The sequence below is a fragment of the Perissodus microlepis genome, chromosome 16 (genome assembly GCF_051167445.1).
Source record: "Perissodus microlepis isolate ML-2025 ecotype Zambia chromosome 16, ASM5116744v1, whole genome shotgun sequence".
NCBI classification, from domain to species: domain Eukaryota; kingdom Metazoa; phylum Chordata; class Actinopteri; order Cichliformes; family Cichlidae; genus Perissodus; species Perissodus microlepis.
In genome coordinates this window covers 18,608,290-18,629,737 of record NC_140476.1, presented here as the reverse complement: position 1 = coordinate 18,629,737, position 21,448 = coordinate 18,608,290, and the positions used below count along the sequence as shown (strand labels likewise).

The window sequence follows — 21,448 nt, the reverse complement described above, 5'->3', positions numbered from 1 at the left end:
CTTAATAAATGTCATAATATGATATTGATTCTCTGCTGGCAGAATAGATTTTATGAATGTGTTATGGTCCTGAGCCTGTGGACTAAGTGGTTTTGGTTTTGATTATTATAAGACACGGAGAAGCTGCATTCAGCTTTTATGCTCCTTATATCTGGAACAAACTCCCAGAAAGCCTCAGATCAGCTGAAACACTCAGTTTATTTAAATCCAGGTTGAAGACTCACTTATTCTCAGCTGCATTTAAATAAAGCACCAAATCCGCACTTAAGCTTAAATTTCAAAACTTACATTTTAACTACTGATTTTATCTACTGTTCTGATTTTATCTGTTTTGATTTTTGATTTTATATACTGTTTTGTTTGTTTGTTTGTTTGTTTGCTTGTTTTAATCAATTTTAAATCAATTCAATCTTGTTGTTGAAATGTGCTATACAAATAAACTTGCCTTGCCTTGCCTATCTTATGTTTCAAGTTAATTCTTGTTAGGATTATCTTGTTCTTAGGGTTTGGTATCTGTTTTTTGATTTTGAGCTCCTTTTGTTCTGTGTCTCTGTGCCTGCCCTGGTCCAACGTCTCTGTGTTCCCTCCCTGTTGCCATGTCTGATGTCTTAGAGTTAAGCTCATGTCTGTGCATACCTGTTGCATTTCCCGTTTTACTTTGATAGTCTCTGTCCTGTGTGAGTGTTCAATTCAATTCAATTTTATTTATATAGCACCGAAACACAACAACAGTCACCTCAAGGCGCTTTATATAAGTGTGTCTGGTTTTGCTCCCCCTTGTCTCGTCGGCTCTGATTTCTGAGATTCGAGCTATAAATACACAAGAGGTAATCGGGGAGAGGGTAAGAAAAAACAAATAAAATAAATCTGAAGCTACTTCAAAAAATGGCAAAATAAGCAAAATTATAAACACACCAAAATTAAACAGGAAGCAAAGCATAACTAAACAAGGGAACAAGATATTAACAAGATATTAAACTGGAATGGAGGCAAACACAGAGCCAAGACTAACAGAGGGTCAGAGAGAGTACAGGGGGAACTGACAGAAAACTGAAAGACAACAAGCTCCAGAAAATCCTCAATAACTAAAACTCACAAGAACTAAAGACTCAATATGCAATATCATAGAGATCAACATAAAGCAGCAAAGAAAAGAATAAAAAAATGTAAAAAAAAAAAAAAAAAAAAGAACCCAATAATAAATTATACTGAAAAAATAAAGAGTGAAAAACAAAACACTGAGTCAAACACCTAGGGACTGTGACAGTTTTATGCCTCCCTGTGTTTCTGAAAGTCTCTGAACTGTTTATAAGTTGAACAGTTCCATCAATGCAGCAAATCAATTCACACTTAAGCTTGATTACTTTCTCAGTTAGAATTTCAATGCTTCATATATGTGTGAAATTTGTAAATTTGCCTTAGCTTAGAGTTTCTCAGTATGCCTGTAGACACCGGTTTGAGCCCTAACTAAATTTGGATAACTAAAGAAATTTTTCATGATGAAGATGAACTTTCACATTGTTTTACTCTCAGACTCAGTCCCACACATCTAGGGCCTATTGGTTTTACCTTGCTTTGTTGAACAATAATGTGGGAAGTTAGTAAAAAAAATGAGAGCAATGGAAAAATGTTTTCATACTTTAGTGTTTAAACCTGTAAATCTTCTTGGGTCCCCTGTTTCTGGTTTTCCTAGTTCCTCTCTTTAATAGTGTTTCTCTTTACAGCTCTCCAGGTGATTGGCGGAAGTGTGACAGTAGTTCAGGGAGGTACCGCTATTTTACCGTGTCATGTCATTGATACCAACGATGACCTGACGCAGATTACCTGGCAGAGAAGGACAAGAGAAAAACCTCACAATGACAATTTTATTACTACCCAACCCAGAAATGCACTACAGTTTGTCAATGGACATGATGATCGATTTAAATATGTCGTAATTTTTAATGACAAAAATGGAACTCTCCAATTATCCAATGTTGCCCTGAAGGCAGATACACGTGCATCTTCACCCTGTTTCCTGGTGGAACTAAGAAGATTGAGATACCTCTAAACTTGCTTACTATGAAAAACAAACAAACAAACATATTCTGAGTGTTTGTATGTGTGACAGAGAATTACTTTCACCATCCTGCTTGCATGTTGATTTATGTTAGTGGTGGCTCACTGGTGCTTTAGCAGACAAAGTGAGGATGACAAACTCAGGTGATGCTACTGAGCTGAAGACATCAAAACTTCCTCAGGCACTCAGTGCACTTTATTCAACCTTATCTCGCCATGAGGCATTTTTTTTAATCTAATGATGAAATATATTTGTTTATAAAAGTAATCTTTATACTTTCACTTATTTTTACAAAACCCTACATCGATATTGCTAACAAAAAAGACACACCATCAAAATTCTGTAAACACCTTTCTAAACATACTTCTCTTTGTTGAGGGGTGTTGTTACATTTGGTGTAACTCACTTATAATGGTCAGAAATGTCTATATTAAAATAAAAACATAAAAAAAAAAAAAAATGAATTAATTAATTAAAATTAGAAAAATTAAAACAAATGTATTTTTATTCAGTCATCAATTTTAGTTGTTTGTGGTTTGAATGATGCAGAACCAGCGATTCATTCATTTTAAGATTGCAGAAACATAAAACACCTGGGTGTTTATTTTGGACTCAAAAATAAGTAACACAACAGTAATATTTATTGAGGTCAATATACCTCAAATTTAGAGCTTCAAGCTATTAATGTATGTACATGAAAACCATGAATATAGGCCTGACATTAGAGGATAATGACTAGAGGAAAATGTGTTGAGAAACTGCATCCTGTGCTTTAACATCTCAAACAGAAAGGGACCGTAAACATGAAGGTCCTAATAAACAGAGCTGTGCCAGCAGTAAAAGAATTGTTTCTAAAATAGCTTTGGAACGAAATGGAAAAGTAACCAGAATTTACTAAAACATTTCTGATAATATTTACTTTTGTACTTTTGATAGCATTAATATTTCCTTGGTTCAAGATGAACACATTTCTCACTATATTTTTTGCAGTCTCTCCTGCAGAGGTGAACAGTTCAGTCGACTAAGAGGACTCATTTGAGTCTGTGACAGAAGCAAACTCAGATTTTAATTTCAGTGATCAAGGTGGGGTTTTTTTTTTTTTAAACCACTCTGCTCCCATCTAATTTACAGTTTCATAGCAGAGTTGGGTGTGGAGTGAAGTGTTGTGATATGCATCAACAGACTTTTGCTCATCTGCTGGGACACTGAGTCCTGCTGGAGTCCATCACCCACTGGGAATTGGTCTGACTTACAACCACCAATGCAGAACAAGCCTACCACTGTGGCTGTACAGCAGTCAAGTGGCTCATAATAATGGCCACATAACTTGCATTCTCAAAGGAATCCACATAAGAAACCCCAGTGAAAACGGCATTGTTCCTCTTGAATCTGACATTCAACATTCAACAGATGGACTCTGCAGTACTCTGGCACAGACCTTCCCAGAAAGGCTGTGGAGTGTGATAGTTCTAATAATTTCTCTTGTTTTGGTTTTCACGTAGCTGGCTCTTGTGAAGAATTTTGTGATTTTTATATCTTAATAGATGCTATATGAATACAGTTTTACTTACTACATTACTTTCCCATGGCACCTGCTGCAGTGGGCAAGAGGGTAGGTCCATGCTGTTTCTTCAGTATACTTTAGAGGGGGCCCCTTCAAACCTGATAACCGTCAGTGTGAAGCGTCTAGCACATATGGAAGGAAACTCGGTCAGCTCTATATGCACGTGACATCAGCTGAGGTCAGCTTGGACTGAGCTGTGCAGTTTGTCCAAATCTTTTTTGAAATTGTTTGATTTTTTTGTTGCTGTTGTGTCATTCAGATGTTTCTTTTTTTTCTTTTTCTTGTGTTCTTCTATCAAAGGAGAACAAAAGAAAGAGATACAGAGACTTGAACATCTAGAATGGGACTCTCCCTCTTTAGGAATTCGCCTCATGCCCAAACGAGAGGTTAGACTTTGTTGGAGAGCAGTTACTTTAAAGTAGTGGTTAAGTTACCCTATGGCCAAATTAAAGAGCGCATGAGTGATGCACCACCTAGTACATTCCAACCAGTTCAACCACTTGATGTTAAAAACGTATCTTAGCTTGTAGTTCTTTCCAAATAACAAATTTGTCTCACTTGCTTTTTCTACCTCAGATCTTGTCAGTAATGATGGGAAGTCTTTTCTCTTTTCAGAGAGCCGGCTCTTGTGGCACAACTCCCAAAGAAGTGCCAGCTCTTTTGGCTCCCAAATGGCTTTCGCTCATGACATATCACTACTTGTCAGTACATGAAAGTTTTTGAATGTTTTAGAGACAGGTGATGCATGATGTTTAAGTACTGTCTGAGTCATCTGTTTGAGTAATATATTATCTGTATTTGAGCTTTTGCTGGTGTTGTGTCATTCAGATGTGATTCTGTTTTCTTTTCTTTGGACTTCTATCAAAGAAAACAAATAAAAACCTGAAAATCTACACACAAAAAATGACTCTCCCTATGGAGGTATTCCAGCAATGCCCAGATAAAAGGTTAGACATCCACTACTTGTCCTAGCCTGTCAAAGGTTCTTTTCATAGTCATAGTTAATCCCATTTATTTTTGTACCTTTGAGCAAGGTTTGAATGCAAACTATAAATTGAATAGAATTGATTCACCTTTGAATAGCACTGCATGCAGTGAGTTTAATTAGCCATGTATTATGAAAAGGAAGTTCACCTGAGTTACAGGTCTTCCGGTTGTAAAACTAGATGGTCTGCTCACAGACCTGCAGCTTGATTGTCATTTTCCTGAGAACACCAGAATTGGTAGGTCTGCAACTGGCACCTGAACCATGCAGTGGGGCCTGGGTTAGGCAACAGGCAATTCCTGACAAAAGCACTGATTTTGTTAATGCTCCCTAACCTTCGCTCTTTAATGTTTTGAATTGTTGTTTGTAGATATTGTGTATTGTTTATTTCTTCTTTTCTGGCTGATATGTTGTGTGTTTTGCATTGCTGTGTTTGAGAGACACCATCGACCAGAACCAAATTCCTTGTATGTGTTTCCACATATACTTGGCCAATAAATTTGATTCTGATTCTGTGCATTTGACACCACCAAACGGTCCACATAGTCTGGTAGAAGTTTAAAGGACACTACCCACCATCTCATCAGAAGCATGTCTTATCTCATCCTACCAGTAGAGAGTGAGAGTTAAAACTAGAAAAATAAAACCAGTCAGTCTTGTTGGGGGTCGTCGTGTTGCCTCTCCGGTGGAATTGTTGCCACTTTTATTTTAACCAAAGCAGGTGAAGTAGATTAACAGTGGTTCATGCTTCCTAACTGGACAGATTGATATGTCTGAAGTTTGGCTGACTTTGTGTTATATACTATTCTTCAGTCCCTTTCTTTTATTTGGTCTGAAACAGTGTATTTTCATCTGAATGAATGATGATGAGTGATCGGAAATGTTTAGTAATATGAATGAACTGAAACGTTTCACGTGATCTATTACATTCTATAACATTTAGGGATTTTTTTTAATTTTATTTAATTGTTAAACATCATGTAGAGGGGAAAGCAATATTGGAAACATAGAGAAAGCAAATCTATGACTATGTTGTACTGTAATTTGAATACATTAGTACCCCCCCTCCCCCCCTAACTTTTTAAAACAAAAATAAATAAAATGATAGAAAGTCTGTACAATAATATGTAGCGAGTAAAAATGTGCAACCTAAGAGGAATAATTCACAAGCCAAAATCCTGTGATGGGAAAAAAAATACAGCTGGCCCTTTTTTTCATAAAAACAAAGTTGTTAGATCTGTGATCCAAAGTAATTAAAACTAAAAGGTTCAGGGATCCCAAACAAAGGCATACTGTTAAAGCAACGTGGAGGGTGGAGGTGGAGGAGCGGGCCAAAGTTCAAATGACTAACAGTTCTAAATAAGTCGAAACTTAGATAACATCCACAATGACAATGGAAAGTATGACACACCACCCAAGTGTGTAAATTATTGATATAGCCTACAGTGTTTGGTGATTTCTGACTTGAGTCTAGAAGTGATTCTAAATTTTAGCCAGTAACTGACTGAAAATGATTTTCACCCAAATATTAAACACAATTTTTAAAATTGCTCAGTTACTTTAAGACTCTGAAAGTGAGGCGCTTTCTAAAAATGTATTTGGATGCTTCTCGTGGCTTTTTCAAGTGAACTTAAACACTTTTCATCTGGACAGGTGTAATCAAAAAGAAGAAGAACAATCAGTTTATGTTTCTTGTATTCTTGTTTAAATTAAACACTTGTTAACAATGTTAATTTAAGACATACTTAGTGGTGTGTATGAGCATTTTGTAACAGACGTAGCCTGTTTTTTGTTCGTCACCAGCTTTAAGGTGGTTGAAAATCTTCCTCGCTGACTCTTAATTGAATATTTATGTTGATGCCACTAACAGGTATCATAAAACTTGTGTTTAACAAAACTGTACCGGAAAATAAAGTGATCAAAAAGTACAATCAAAGAGGAATGATCATGAAGGATAAACTTCTGGGATGCAAAAAAAAAACCCAAAAACATTTGAAAGCAAATTTCTTAATTTTGTGATCCAAACGAAATAAAGGGCAAAGGACCATGTAATTGCAACCCACTTACTTTTCTTTTACTTGCTTTCGTAGACTAAGTAGCTTTCTTGTTTTTTACAACCTGCTCCTCTCTGACTCCACCTTCCGATAAGTTAAGGAGGGACGTTGTTTTTTCTCACACGCCCTCACAGTTTTTAACGGATTTGAAACGTCATCACTTTAGAAACGTGTTTCTAACTTGTTAACTGAACTCAACCCTGTTCTGCATGGGTAGCTGCTCGCAGGAAAAAGAAGAGCAAATGGGTGGACTTGTTTGTGTTTTCGGGCGCAGTTATTTCAGGAAAAATTGAAATGTTGGCACCTTGCCTGGTGCTGCTGGCTGTGCTCCTGCTGAGCAGCGGTGCTGACGGTATGTAGAAAGATTTTGTCTTTATTCATGCATGCTTGCACTACAACACAGCTCATATAACTACAGTCATAGATCAAAGGGCAAACGCTAAGAAAGATGGGGTATTTGTAGAAACAGATTCATGTGTCAATCTCAGCGTGTGCGAAACAGATCTGTGCGCGTGTATTCAGATTTACGTAACGTAACGTAAAAAGAACAGACGTGTGCACCTTAGAACACACACGCATCAACACTACATATGAGCGGGCGGAGGGATCGGGACTCGGGGGCGATCTCCTTGTCTCCACTCCAGGGAAAAGTTAACACCTCCTTGGTCTAGGTGCAGTTTCCCCCTCTAGGGGAAAGGGTACCTGGACCTGGGGTTTAGAGTATGTTTGAGGAGTGTGATTGTGTGTACAGTGTCTATTTATGTCCATCTCGACGTTGGGTGAGTGCTGAGTATGTGTGCATGGCGATGGGAATGGATGTTTGTATCTGTGTGTGCCCACAGGCTGGGTATTAGACGCCACCTCTCTAGGGACATCTCAGGCCCTCCAAGCTATGAGGCCTGTCTCCCCTCACCACTCTCCCTGCCAGTGGCTGACGCCCTTAAACATCGGTGCGTTGGTGGTTCTTGGTGTCCGGGCTGGGCGCTCAGGTATGCACCGGCTTCCTTGTCAGGACCTGGGCTCGGTCGGGCCCCTTTGGGGGGTGGGGTGCCCTCGGCCTCTGGGCCTGGGGCTCTGTCCACTCTGGCACAGCTGGCTGTCGGTGGAGCTCATGGGCACATCACTGCAACCGCCCCTGGCTCCTGCTACGTGGCTGCTGGGTGACCCCTGGGGCTCTCCTCAGCTCTTTCCAGGAGGGTGGCAGTTGCCTCTCTGTTTGTCTTCCTTGGATTCTTGCACTCTGGGGGTATCTGGATATATGAAACGCCAGGACTGCCAATGAATTAATTAAATACACCATTAAATAATCAATAAAATGTGGCAATAAATAATTAAAATGGGAAATAATGAATTAAATATTTTTTTCATTAATTAATTATTGCCACATTTAAATAATTATTTAATGGTATATTTAATTAATACATTTTGGCACTGTTGACTCCTTCAGGTCTCACCATGAATTTATTTTATCTGTCAACCTCACCCATCAAACTCAGGGGGCGGGGTTAACGCTGATCGAGTCAAAACCATAGCTTTGGCCTGGTAAGTTGGGCATGTTAAAACTAACAACTGAACTTTGAAAAACCCTGTTTGTCTGTCACCAAATACCATATTAATATTTGTTAGCCGAGAATGTAGACTTCAGATGTCTGGTCGGTTTGTTGACGGTTTATATATATGTGTATATATATATATATATATATATATATATATATATATATATATATATATATATATATATATATATATAGACACACACACTCGTTTACACAGACATGTCAGCTCTTTGTTTAAATGTATACAGATGCCCTGCAGGTACAGATCATCCTACTCATTTAGTAACTTCCTAAGCAGAATAGATTATTCCAGCATACTCATTGGATTTGAATATCCCTGAGCACATGAGAAATGTGTATTTCCAGACTAGGTGGCAGTAGTTCCTGGAGGTTGCAGTCTCTTGCTGGGTGAAATTGGTTACAAAGTAGGTGCTGCACCAAAAACTAAGTGTTTACTTTGGTTGAGAGCAGATTGCCACCATTGTCTGTATTTTTCCATGTTTGTCTGTGAATGCTCACTAACTACTAGCTGAGCAATAGTACATCTTGAAAAAGTGTGATGCAAACCAAAATTAAAGCCACGGTGTTCAGTCAGTAGCTGGAGCATAAAATATAATACAGCTGACCAATTTTTTTTTCCACTACATGATTTTTGATTGTCTGTCCATACAGTGTGAGGTTGAGTCCAGTTTGTCATAAATACCATCAAGTGTTCTTGCAACACATAATGATTAATGTGTTGTGCCTTGCATAAAAAAAACAAAAACAAAACAGGAGGTCAGATACAAGTTAACTTATACTTTAGAGTTTAATCCTGTAAAACTTATTGGGCACTCTATTTCAACTTTTTCAGTTCCCATCATTAATACTTCTTCATTTACTTTACAGCTCTGCAGGTGATTGGTGGAAGCGTGACAGTGGTTCAAGGCGATACAGCTATCTTACCTTGCAAACTCAGACTCACTGACTCCACGGAAGACTTGATACAGATTACCTGGCAGAGGAGGACCAGAGAAAAACCCAGTAATGACAATTTCATCACTGTTGGACGAAGTCAAGAACCACGATTTGTCAATGGACGTGATGATCGATTTAAATATATCGGGAATTTTAATGACAAAAATGCAACTCTCCAGTTAGCCAATGTTGCCCTGAAGGATGAAGGCAGCTACACGTGCATCTTCACCTTGTTTCCCACTGGAAATCAGAAGACTGAAATACCTCTAAAAGTGACTGGTATGGAAGAAAAAAACACAACTTTTATTTAGAATAATTCTCTTTGCGCTTGTGTTTGAAACAGTTACTTTCACCATGTTGCTCGCATGTTAAGTAATTGTGTGCTGTAACTCTCCTAGTGCCTCCTTTCACAAACGTCAAGGACAATCTTCCGACTTTGGGCACAGAAGAGGTTTTATTTTCTACCTGCACGGCTGCTGGCTCCAGGCCTCCTGCAAAGGTGAGGTGGCTCACTGGTGCTTTGGGAGACAAAGTGAGGACGACAACAAACTCCATCCAGTATGACAACGGTACGACTACCACAGTCAGCTCTCTGTTTGGCGTTCCTACGAGAGAGATTAATGGTCAACAGTTCCAGTGTGTCATCAGCGGTGACTTCCTGACTAAAGAAATAAGTCTGCCCTTCACCATACAGGTCTACTGTGAGTATCAGCTGCTCATGTACTTTATCATTTGTCTTCTTTTGTGTCACTGTTGATTTAAAAATTTTTAATGATTTGATCAGATTTTTGTTTAAAACTGTCGTGTATGATACAAGACAAGTCAGAATTATTACCTGAATGTCATGTTGTTCTATTTTAAAAAGGCACGTCGCAGACACACACCACCCAGTATTACACTCAGCTGTTTAATTACTAAACTGTAGAAAGTCTGCAAAAACATCTTGGATAATTTCTCTATACTGGTTACTCATTGTTATCTAGCCATGCACATATTTAATGATAAAATACTTTAAAAACAAAAGAAAAGCAAAGTCTGATCGTTCAGTGCTTATAATATAGGTATTTATAACTCTAAATCATTTTTTGTTAGACAGTAACCCTCACTTACATGCTTTCTGCAACAGAAAACATAAAATATTTAAAGTTGTTCTTCTTCTTCAGGATTTTTTTACTTGCCACATCATCTTTGATCTCATGACTTTCCTTTGAGTAAAGGGTCAATTGTCAAAATGTCAAGCAGAAATAGACATTTCAGACAAAATATAAATGAAAACAAATTGCTCTCACAAGGATAATTTGATAATGAGGAAGAGATTTGTTGGGTCAAACCATAAGACAAAAATAGCTGAGGCTATTTTGAAAGAGAAAGCTCATTCAGTAGCTTTGCTTAGTGATGTGGTACATTTGTGGTGTTATGTGTCCGTGAAAATTCCCTTAAAAGGCAAAACTTGGCGTGCATAGTTGAAAGTGACTGTTGGCAAGCTAGTGACCACTTGGATTGTAGGACTGCCAAAGAAGGACAATAGCATGGTTTCAACTTTCAAAACAGAGGCTATCCTTGATATTTTTTTAGAATCCTGTGAAACAGCACAGCGGTATGCATGCTTTTTGTCAGTGCTTTGATTGATATAAATCTTATCAACAACTAAGAGCATGACCCGTGCACATATCCACAGCCCACTTTGTGTGCATCCACAAAGTAGTGTAAATCAGTAGCGGTGTCAGAATGCAACAAGAAAAAAATGTTTCTCTGAATGAAATTGAAAGTAAACAAAAATTCACCAAATTGTACTTTATATAACATTATAGGATTTAAACACGTGTGAAATGTTATTTCTTTATTTCAGGATTAAATCTGTTCTTGTTTTCTTTTTTTGCAGTCTCTCCCACAGAAGTGAACATCAGCCTGATTTCAGAGGACACATTTGAGTGCGTGGCAGAAGCCAACCCAAAAGCTAAATATAACTGGAGCAGGTAAACTAATTTGCAGAATGGTTTAACCAAAACGTTTCAGTACTCTGGGGTTTTTTTAGTTGATCTTAATTATACTATGTTCAAGATGTGGTTCAAAAAGAATTTAAACTGCACCCTCAGGGTTTGATTTATGTTCTTTGACACAAAAAATAAACCCTGAGACAGAGGTATTGTATTTAAGGCTGTATTACATCATGTAGCAGTATTCAGTGAAACATGTTCCAAAGTAAGGCTTTACTGTAATGACATTACATTATCAGTTATACAGTAATATACCATTAGCACTATACTAAATTCAGTAATATAATTAGTTACTAATATGTTGTTACTTGCATTACAATTATGCTACAAACGTTCTTGAGTTAACTGAATGATGGTGGATAGAAAGGGAAAAACAAACATCAACTTTTGCTTCATGAGCACTTTGCTACAATCAGCTGGTTTTAATTGGTATGCAGGGTGGAGGAAAATGCTGGAGCAGTCTACAACATTTGAAGAGTGAAGACATGGATATTTATTTGTTTTATTGCACTAAAGTAGCAGAGTGCAGTGGTAAAGTGCAAACTGCACCCTGCATCCAGCATAGGCCAATGTTTCCCAACCATTTGGAGCCACATAACATTTTTCACGTTAGAAAAATCACAGCACACCACCAAACAAAAATGTCACAAAAAGCATTCTGATCATTTTTCTCTGCGCACCAGGTATAGTGGAAGTGGTTCATTTTGCTCCCAGTATACCTTTTTTGCTTTCTTTTGCCCACTACTCATGTTAGGGCCTTCATCTGGGGACCAAGGTCAGACTGACCTTTTGACTTTTTCCTTTTCAAATATTTATCTGTTGCTATTATGCGCTGCATGTCTCACAGTATGACAATTATATAATTTCGTCTTTATCTTCTTCTGTTTAACTGGCAGTTGCAAATCCATTTAATTGGACGAAGTAGTTGTACTGCCCTCTAGTGGAAGAGAATGTAATTGTTCTGTCCGTTACTCACGCCGATCGCTTAGAGCAGTGGTTCCCAAAGTTTTTTCGCTGGGCCCGCCTTTGTTTTACAGAAAATGTTGCCCCCCCCCCTCCCGTGCGCACACACACACGCACGCACTAACACATCCTCCAACCACACACACCCATATTTTGCTCATTGGCGGTTTATTTCACACCTCAAACATTTAGTAAACAATTAAGCAAATACAAGTAATCTGCAGGTAGTAAGAAAATAAACTACTAACTCTTTTACGCTACGTCCGCACCTACACGGGTATTTTTGAAAATGCAGCTGTTTCGTCTTCAGGTTTTACACGCTTGCATATAAACACGCAGTTACTGTCCCTCTTTTTAGAAAGGCAGAGGCGTCATGGTATAATTATTTTACATGTAGTTGTTTTTTTCCTGTGTAATAATATTCAACATTGCTATCAATACATTTTTCAAAAAAAATGCTTCTCTGTGCAAAATGGGTTTAAAAACATAAACAACTGTGGGATACTGTTTGTCCGTGATTTAGACAGGGGGAACAAATCGTGGCAGGATCAGCCTGATATTATTTGTATCCCACTGTAACTTTACTGTATAAAGAGCTAACATCTCCAAAATGTCAGGAGTAGTTAGTCATTACAACAAGTGTTTGTGAACTAAAAATCAAGAATGTGGGATGTTGTTTGTCCGTGATTTGAACAGCCCAGCGGTGCTCCTGACGAAGGGAAAACCAATTTTGCAGGGGAGACCTACCTTGGCACTTGTGCAGGTGAAACTAAAGGGAAGATATGCTTCACCATATTTTCTAGTCTTTGGCTTAGAATGAAGTTGGTTTGGAAACATATTCAGCTATGCTTCATCTCCTGCTTTGCGTTTCTGTAGGCGCCCCATGCTAGCAGTGTCCAAGCGTTGTTTTTTTGTTTTGTTTATTTCCTTTTCATACCGCGCCCCCCCTGCAATGGCTCTGCGCCCCCCCTAGGGGGTGGGCCCCACACTTTGGGAAGGTCTGGCTTAGAGTACTAATTAGTTGGCACCAGATAATCTTCCACAGCACACCTGATCATTTCTCAAGGTACAGCTATGTGCCACGGCACAGCTGTTGGGAAACACTGGCCTAGGCCAGCGGTCCCCACCCTTTTTTGCGCCACGGACCAGTATATGTCTGACATTATTTTCATGGACTGGCTTTTCAGGTGTCGCGGATAAATACAACAAAAATAAAACCAGTACCGGTACCAAAAAAAGAAGATTTTTCAGAACTCACGGGAAAAGATCCAGGGAAACAGAGTTAATGATAAAAACAATAAAAATAAAATAACAAAAACTGCCAAAAACCCTCAAAACCGTAAATTTTACACCCGAGCCTCAACTCCTGCGGCCTGGTACTAAACGACTGATGGACCGGTACTAGTCCGTGACCCGGGAGTTGTGGACAGCTGGCCTAGACTAGAGCACATAGACAGCCTTACTTTGGAACACATACTCAGCTCATAAGCAGAGTGTGAAGTAAGCAGTCTTGGCCAAGTCCAACACTCACTCGGAACGGATTTGGCTTAGTACTAGCAAAATGGACCAGCTCTTACTACAGTTGTACAAGGACCAAATAACAATAGGAGCGTAATGATAGACCATAAATATCGAATTCCTGGATTACCATTTACAGGATCACCGCCCTGAACCTCCACCCACCATTGAAGAGGTGTTTCAACTAAGTGCCCAACGGCATCCAAAGACAGCATCCTCAGCCACCGCCCAATACAGACTGCACCCAATATCTATGGTGCCTCCATGGGTGGTGAGCACTTAGGAGGGGAAGGCCAATGTTCTCCGTGGTATTACGATATGTTGTAGTTCAAATTTGCCATAAAAGGATATCTTCCTTTATAAACTATTTATTTTACTGAAACTGCCAAGTCTTATTGCATTGATCCACATGCACAAAATAAACTTGTTAACATAATGTTTGACTTTAACGTTTTAGCTCAATGTAGCTCAATTATTTCGAATTAGGACTAATCTCGCTTTAACCATTTTTTACTGCGCAATTAAAAAAAGTAACCTTGGCAGAACCCCTCTCATGCAATTTAAGATTTCTGAAAGTTAGCAAGTAAAGTTTCAAACTTTTCTTCTCCAATTAATTGAAAAAACACTGACATCACAAAAAAAACCCAAGCAAAATAAAGTGTATCAATAAAGATGATAGATTACAATTAATATATAAAAATATATATAAAAACATGTTTAAAAAATACTAACATAGGTTTAGATCAAAATTCTAAACGTTTCAATCTAAAGAGAAACATTTCAAACAGAGAGCTCAAGGGTGAAATTGCTACTTTGAATCTGAAAGAAAATTAAGAAAATAAAATACACTTAATGGTGACAACTTAATGAGAACGCAAAAGCTTTTAAAGGGAAAGGCGTCAGCGTGTGATCATGACCTTCCTGTTCAAAGGGCTTGTGTGAGTATGTTCGAGGTCATGAGGTGCACTCTCTGTGGCTTTGTCATCAGGAAAGTTGGTATGTGACTGTGGAAACAACTCCCTATATGTTGGGTTTCTGAGCTCTGACTCTCCCTTTAAGTAAAACAAGACACACGGGTTAATTCACTTTTTTACTGACAACAGACAAAGACAACTTCACCTGGCAAGGTGGAGTTTATTGACTGTTACTCAACAATCCAGCCTTGATTGAAGCGCATCCACTCAGTTCATTTGTAAGCCCATGATGAGGATGATTAGCATCAGGTGCCAGGTGAGTGTGATCACCTGGCAGATATGGCTGGCTTCAGGGAGGGAAAACTTTCCAGGCCCGGTGTTGCACGAAGGTATGAACACCGCCATACGCATACAGAAGAAAATGAGGGATCGGGAACAGACAACAAAACTTAAAAACCCCCCAGATATGATAGGTCGACTAGCGAGGACTGGCGAACCATGACACTACAACTGCATATACTATTTTCTCATTGCTTGACCAGAGACACACGAGTAGAAAGTAGTTTCATCTCTCTTTTCTGTATCCGTGCTGGGATGAAGGCTGTTATATTGATTCTTTTGCAATGGTTTTATTCAGTAACTCTCAAACAATCAGTTTGGTTTTGAGGCTCTTGTTTATTTCTTCACAACAACCTGATATTTTATTACATAAAGACTTGGTGTTTCTGTTCTGGGTTTAATATAAATGGAACGTGATTGATAATGATTTGATGTGTTGCAGTCCTGACGTCTGTGAATTTGAGATCTGAAGATTTCATTTTAGATTCATATAACATTGGTGATACTGCTTAATGCTTTCATGTTAGAACGACTGATGCATTCCTTTTATGTGTGTGCGGGAATGCAGAGATATTGCCCATATACATGCCCATTAAGGTTGGATTGACTTAACTATTGTCATTTTATACACATACCAAACGTGAGCAAGGCAGTATGTGGGAGTTTGTTTATCTTTGTAACCTTTGTACCTCTGCATCATGCTGGTTTTAGTTATTGTTTAAAAATGGTCAATGATGAACCTGAGTGTAGGAACTCTTTATCAACTCTTTATCAATCTGTGGTATGCAACTTAACAAAAGTTAAGCCACTGCTATGCTGTCTTATTCTGCAGAAACCATATTCACAGTCAAAGCGTTGTATGCTTTATATGGCGTGTAACATCTGGTCTGATAACCCTTTGCTTATTAATGCAGTCCTCCCAAGGGTGGCTATCTCCAATACTACAGGGCATTATAATTATTATATAAATTATACCAAATTAAAACTACTCTGCAACCTACCTCCTGCAGAAAGAAATACTCCTGTCTGCTTGTTTGTTTTGAGGGACAACATTTTTGGTTGATATCATTAACTCGTCAGAGCAGCTGAATCCCATTTTTTCCCTCTAAGATAACTCCAAAAACTGTCCATCAAAAGCAAGATACAAAACTTTGTGGCAGAATTGCACTTGAAAACTAAATATTGCCAGTAAATACACAAGTAGGTCCATTTCAGCATAAGAAAATTATGTGTAACAGAAAGGCCAGTTCAAAGTTGTTTGAAAGCACCTGGAAGTATTGCAGCTGTGTTGTTTTGGCTGTCCAGGAGCTCTGGGGAGGTATGTAGGCTGATTCAGCTCAGCAGATAGAAACCAATTCTCAAATCAGAGCCAGTAGGCCTTGTGTTGGCCAATAATATGGATAACACATCCAGAAAGCAAATTATTTATTGGACTGTTTTACAGGTTTAAAAAGAGTTGGCACTCATTAAGCAATCATCTTTTCAGGTAGATACAAATACAGACTTGCCTGTTTGTTCTCATTTACAGGATGTGTGCACAGTTCATATTGAAAGTTGATATCATCCTTGTTGATCTTTGTTCAGACAATAATTCTGACGTCTAAAGAACCGAACGGGACAGGCAAAAAAAAAAAAAGAAGGATCAGCCTGATATTATTTGTGTCCCATTGTAACTTTACTGTATAAAGAGCTAACAACTAAAATAAATTTTGCCGGGTACACCTACCTTGGCACCACTGTTGTGCAGGTGAAGCCAAAGGGCAAGATATGATTCATCGTATTTTCTAGTCTTTGGCAGTCATTTACAGGATGTGTGCACAGTTCATATTGACAGTTAGGACATACTTGGATGATATAAAATAAAATAGTTTCACCCTCTAAACTCCATCTTGAGATTATTTTGAAGTGATTGCTAGTAACAAATGTTATGTTTATAAATAGACAAAGGAATAACAGATAACTTGAATATTTTTCTCATACTAAAGCTGTTTTATTTTCCTTTTTTATTTCATTATGAGGAAACTCCTATCCATTAAACTGCACTGGTGTCACTCAGTAGTCTTTCTTGGGCTCTCTGTCTATAGTTTACTGCTGATTAGGGATGGGTATTGATAAGATTTTCACGATTCCGATTCCATTTTCGATTCTGTTTAACGATTCGATTCTCTATCGATTCTCTTATCGATTCTTTTTAAAAAAGGAGAACACTAAGGTCGATTAGCTTAGAACTTTGTTTTATATCTTCTCTTTGAACAAGATAGAAATTTAGGAGTAACATGGCCTTACAAACCCAACAGTGAGATCTTAAGAGATCCAGCCTACGGCTCTTCAATGGGGTGTCACAGGGTCCCCAGGAAAAAAAATTGTAAATGTAAAATAAATATTCTTCTGTAGCAATAACAAAGTATAAGATAAATTATTCTGTAGCAATTACACAAGAATATCCAGTAATGTCCCTGCCTACAATTAAACACATTCACTTACCAAAAATCGGGGCATCTGCTGTGGCAAATGGGTGACAGCCTTTTACCACAAACTTAGTCACTGCTCGGTGACATTCGTCTATCCTGGCCTAAAAGGAGACGCTACCGGTAAACTGCAGCGAGAACTGGCAGCATCTGAGCCAGCCAGACTCTCTCTCTCATCATGGTCACCTAAATGCACAGTAATGGCAGGTTTTGTAATAAGGCAGATCGCGCTAACATAATATGCACTGTTAGTTGATTATTTACCTGCCGCATTAACGGGAGAGGACGTACAAACGTTACCGCTGCTGCTGGGTTGAGATTCACGAGTCCGGAGCGGAATTAAAATTACGACATTCATTTAAGGTCATCACGTGTTTTGTGAGCAAATGCTTTTGCATATTCGTAGTGTTTCCTCCCTTAAATGAAATATCTACTTTGCAAGTATTGCAAGTCGCCCTGTTGTCATCCGTTCTGGTAAAGTATAACCAAACTTTTGAGCGTTTGAGCCGCCGTGTTTCCTGCCAGGTAAATGACGCTCCGCAACGTGGTGACGTCATTCGGGGCGACTGGAATCGATAAGGGAATCGTTTGCAAAAATGGCAAACAAGGAATTCCAAGGAATTGAAACAGTGGGAACCGGTTCTCAACAAGAACCGGTTTTCGATACCCATCCCTACTGCTGATGATCCATTAGATGTGAGGAATTCCTGGTGAATGCCGTGTTTGTGTTAGTGTTGCTTTATGTTTATTGCTCTAAAGCTACACTAAGTGATTAAGACTAGTTCTTTCTGTTATTGAATTACTGAGCACTATGTGGACCCTGTGGAGAAACATTAGTTTTATTTTCTGGTATCCAAACCTGCTTTTGTTTAGATGTGACCTATTGAATCGTCCAATCAATGCACTACATAAGTCAATAACAACTAATTCAAATTCTTTTAACTTATAAAATGGTGAACAAGATGGTACACAGTACAAAACATTACTAAAACTAAAATTTTCTGCCCAAGAAGGAAATGATGTAACATGTAAGGTTAGCTTTACTTTTGCATTTAGGCTAAAATGAAAGAATACAGTATCTTGGGGTGAGCAATGAAAGACAAATGGCTAATAATTGAAATTAACGTGAGTCTTGACACAACTCACAGTTTTCTGCCCTCTCTGTACATCTCACATTAAAGTTTGTTCATGTTTTTCCAGATCTGGCCAGCCTTTGCTGGAGTCTGCTGTCAAAGTAGAGGGTGCGAAGCTACAACTGCTGAGTCCGACCTCTGGTCTAAACGGCCTCTATCGATGTGAAGCATCTAATCCACATGGAAGTAAACACAGTCAGCTCTATGTGCATGTGGCATCAGGTGAGGTCAGCTTGAATTTAGCTATGCAGTTTGTTCAAATCTTTCTGGATTTGTTTCTGACTTTTGGATTTGAACTGATGTTGTGCCATTTTGATGTTATTATGTTTTCTGGTGCTACCCCTCCACAAGTTTATATAAATGCATACTTAAACATCTAAAATTTGAGTAAAACCTCTCCTTATGGAGCTTCAATGATTTTCCAGCCATGCCCAAGAAACATGTTAGAATGCCTTTGTAAACATCTAATTTAGCTTAAACTACAACCTGCATTCAAAAGAAAAGTTAATGAATAGGCAACTGATCTTCTACCCAGTTCAATACACAATATCATTCAAGTCACCACTGAAGCGTAGACCATGTACCACCATATCAAGTTTGTTTCGTGTTTGCGTGTCAAGTTTCTTTGATTTACTTTTGCGTAACAAATCTTGTCAGTACAAGTTATTAATGTGTTCAGTGAAGGTGTTGCATGGTGTTTGAATACCACCTGGGCCATCTAAATGTGAAAATATAAAACTGAATTGCAGGAAACTGGGAACTCATCATATTCTTCCTTTTTGTGTCCCTGCAGGAACTTGCTCTAATGCTTGGACTTTATTTGGCCTTTTGGTTTCCCTCAATGTCATTGGAGCTGCAGTATGGGGCTTTTCTAAATCTGGATATTTTAAAAAGTATGTAGAACAATGACTCCACAGATACTTAATATGTAGCATAATATCGAGTACTTCTCATGTGAAACCATAGTCGCATGATGTACAAATAGGTCCACACATTTGTACACAAAAAAAACAACAACAAAAACTAGTGTCGTTGCAGTGCAGACTCTGAGGTTGGACAGCAATATTTGTTCTTTTATATACAATTCTCAGTTGTCTTATTATATTTTGAAGGTCTCAAATATAATTCAGCAAACTGTTGCAGAAGAGTGTGGGCTGCACTATAAATTAAACAGGTAAAAAGTCTGGAGAGGATTCCAAGTGTTACATTTGCACCCTGGAAGCTTTTTCTGTGAACTTCCAACATGTATGTATCAGTCTCAGTGCAAGATAAACAGAATGGAGTCTAAGGAGCTTGGAAAGAAAAGCGTTTGGACTTCTTTAAGTTGATTGAAGATGTTTCATTTCTCATCCGAGAAGCTTCTTCAGTTCTAAGAGTCAAATGGTGGAGAGCCCCAGATTTAAACCCAGTGGGAGTTTCCATACAGGAAGAAACCTCCAGCAGAACCAAGCTCAGAGTGGGGCAGTCGTCTGCCGCGACTGATTGGGGAGAGAAAACGAAGGACTTGACAATACTTGTAAACTTGTTGTATATTCACCTGAATACAGCAAATTCAGTCAGTGCCTCACAGTGAGGACAAAATAAATGCATAAAGATCAACAATAAATATGTCATAGTGCTGGGTCATATACCCAGCATTTTGTATTTAGTATGATTACTGTCTTCTGTGCTTCCCACCTGTGTGTCATTACCTGGTCTCCTTGTGTGTGTGTGTGTGTATATATTGTGGGTGTCGGTCTGTGCTCGTTGTCGGCTCGTCTGTGCTTCATGGTGTTCTTTTCTTTAGTCTGCTTCTCTCTGCCCCTCACCCTGTCTCGTATGATCTCAGGTTTGCTATTTAGTTTTCCCAGTTTGTTCAGTAGCTTCTCTCTTCTTACTTCCTGCTTTTGTCACTCTGCCACTTGTAAATAAACTCTCACTCATATCATCAGTCATTGCCTGCATTTTGGGTCCTTTTCCTCCAACACTACACGGCCCGGCAGCTGTGACAAAATATCTGAAAACAGAAAAGAATCACAAAAGGAGGAAAATAGAATTAAAAACTAAGATGTGGTGGGATACAGAGACAAAGTTGTTATTGCTCCTAAAAGTTCCTAACCTAACCGTAAAATGCGAACGCTATGTCTTTTGTATTTTTTCACAGGCGGTATCATCTAGTTTCAAAAGATTCTAAAAATGGGACTAATAGCCAAAGAGAAATACTCCGGGAAAAGGTAAAAGTCTTTTTTGTTTCCCTCAATTTTAAACATCACCCTAAATATATGTGTGCATAATTTAAGGTATCCAATTACTGGAGATAGAGTTTAATTATGTACAATTAATTTTATTAAATTTTCTTCTTAAAATATCTGAGCCCCTTAGCAGTAAAATTATTATTATTGTGTTTTGAATATTCTAGGAGTAAAGTTTAAATAGTCCTTGTAAAATCTTGCATATTCAGTCATAACTAAAATGCCGTTTTATACAAAGGATCTGAATTGTCTCTCTCGGGGATCTCAGCTGACAGCTGTGGAAAGCAGAAATGGATAATACAGCACCTGTACTGAGGGCTCCACCAACGTGTCATTGCAGACTGAGGAATAAACAGATAAGGAACAGGTTAAAGTACTTGGTATCATTTACATTCCTCCCCCATTGACATTTCTCCATTTATGAATGTTAGGACCTCATGACATCCTCACTGAGTCTGATTTGACAGTTTCATCAGTAACATGGGTAGTAGTAGTCTAGCGAGTAGTTGACTGATATCATTTTGTAGAGCTGTGGCAATGCTCCTAACTCTGCTGCTGGGTCAATACTCTTGCATATTATTGTTCAGCATTCATGTAATACACTGTGCTGAGAGATGTGGAGCAAATGTTTTTGCAACAGCATGTATGAATATGCTGTCCTGGAGCAGCTGAACTATGTCTGGAACCTGAATAGACTTCAGGTACCATCT

The 21,448-nt window shown here is 38.4% G+C and overlaps 1 protein-coding gene and 1 long non-coding RNA gene across 3 annotated transcripts; one reads left to right on the top strand and one right to left on the bottom strand.

Annotated features, from left to right (window-relative positions):
* Window positions 1-6,778: 6,778 nt before the first annotated feature.
* LOC146370735 (poliovirus receptor-like) lies at window positions 6,779-21,106 on the top strand. Of its 2 annotated transcripts, none has more exons than XM_084908062.1 (8): window positions 6,779-7,014; window positions 9,107-9,454; window positions 9,574-9,876; window positions 11,058-11,151; window positions 18,575-18,729; window positions 19,301-19,400; window positions 20,651-20,720; window positions 21,007-21,106. In XM_084908062.1, the coding sequence occupies exons 1-8, from the start codon at window positions 6,957-6,959 to the stop codon at window positions 21,034-21,036; spliced, it is 1,158 nt and encodes a 385-aa protein (XP_084764188.1). In that variant the 5' UTR covers window positions 6,779-6,956; the 3' UTR covers window positions 21,037-21,106. The 2 variants fall into 2 exon arrangements, with proteins under 2 accessions (XP_084764188.1, XP_084764187.1); XM_084908061.1 differs by having other exon boundaries at window positions 20,977-21,086.
* Window positions 16,315-21,134, bottom strand: LOC146370734 (uncharacterized). The gene is made up of 2 exons (XR_014797171.1): window positions 21,045-21,134; window positions 16,315-20,503 (listed from the first exon to the last, which is right to left on the bottom strand). It is a non-coding gene; the product is annotated as an uncharacterized LOC146370734 (long non-coding RNA).
* Window positions 21,135-21,448: the final 314 nt, after the last annotated feature.

Coding starts and splice junctions, on each gene's coding strand:
- LOC146370735 (XM_084908061.1), top strand. CDS start 6,957: ATGTTGGCACCTTGCCTGGTGCTGCTGGCTGTGCTCCTGCTGAGCAGC. Junction 9,455..9,573: donor AATACCTCTAAAAGTGACTG/GTATGGAAGAAA, acceptor TAACTCTCCTAG/TGCCTCCTTTCACAAACGTC. Junction 9,877..11,057: donor CTTCACCATACAGGTCTACT/GTGAGTATCAGC, acceptor CTTTTTTTGCAG/TCTCTCCCACAGAAGTGAAC.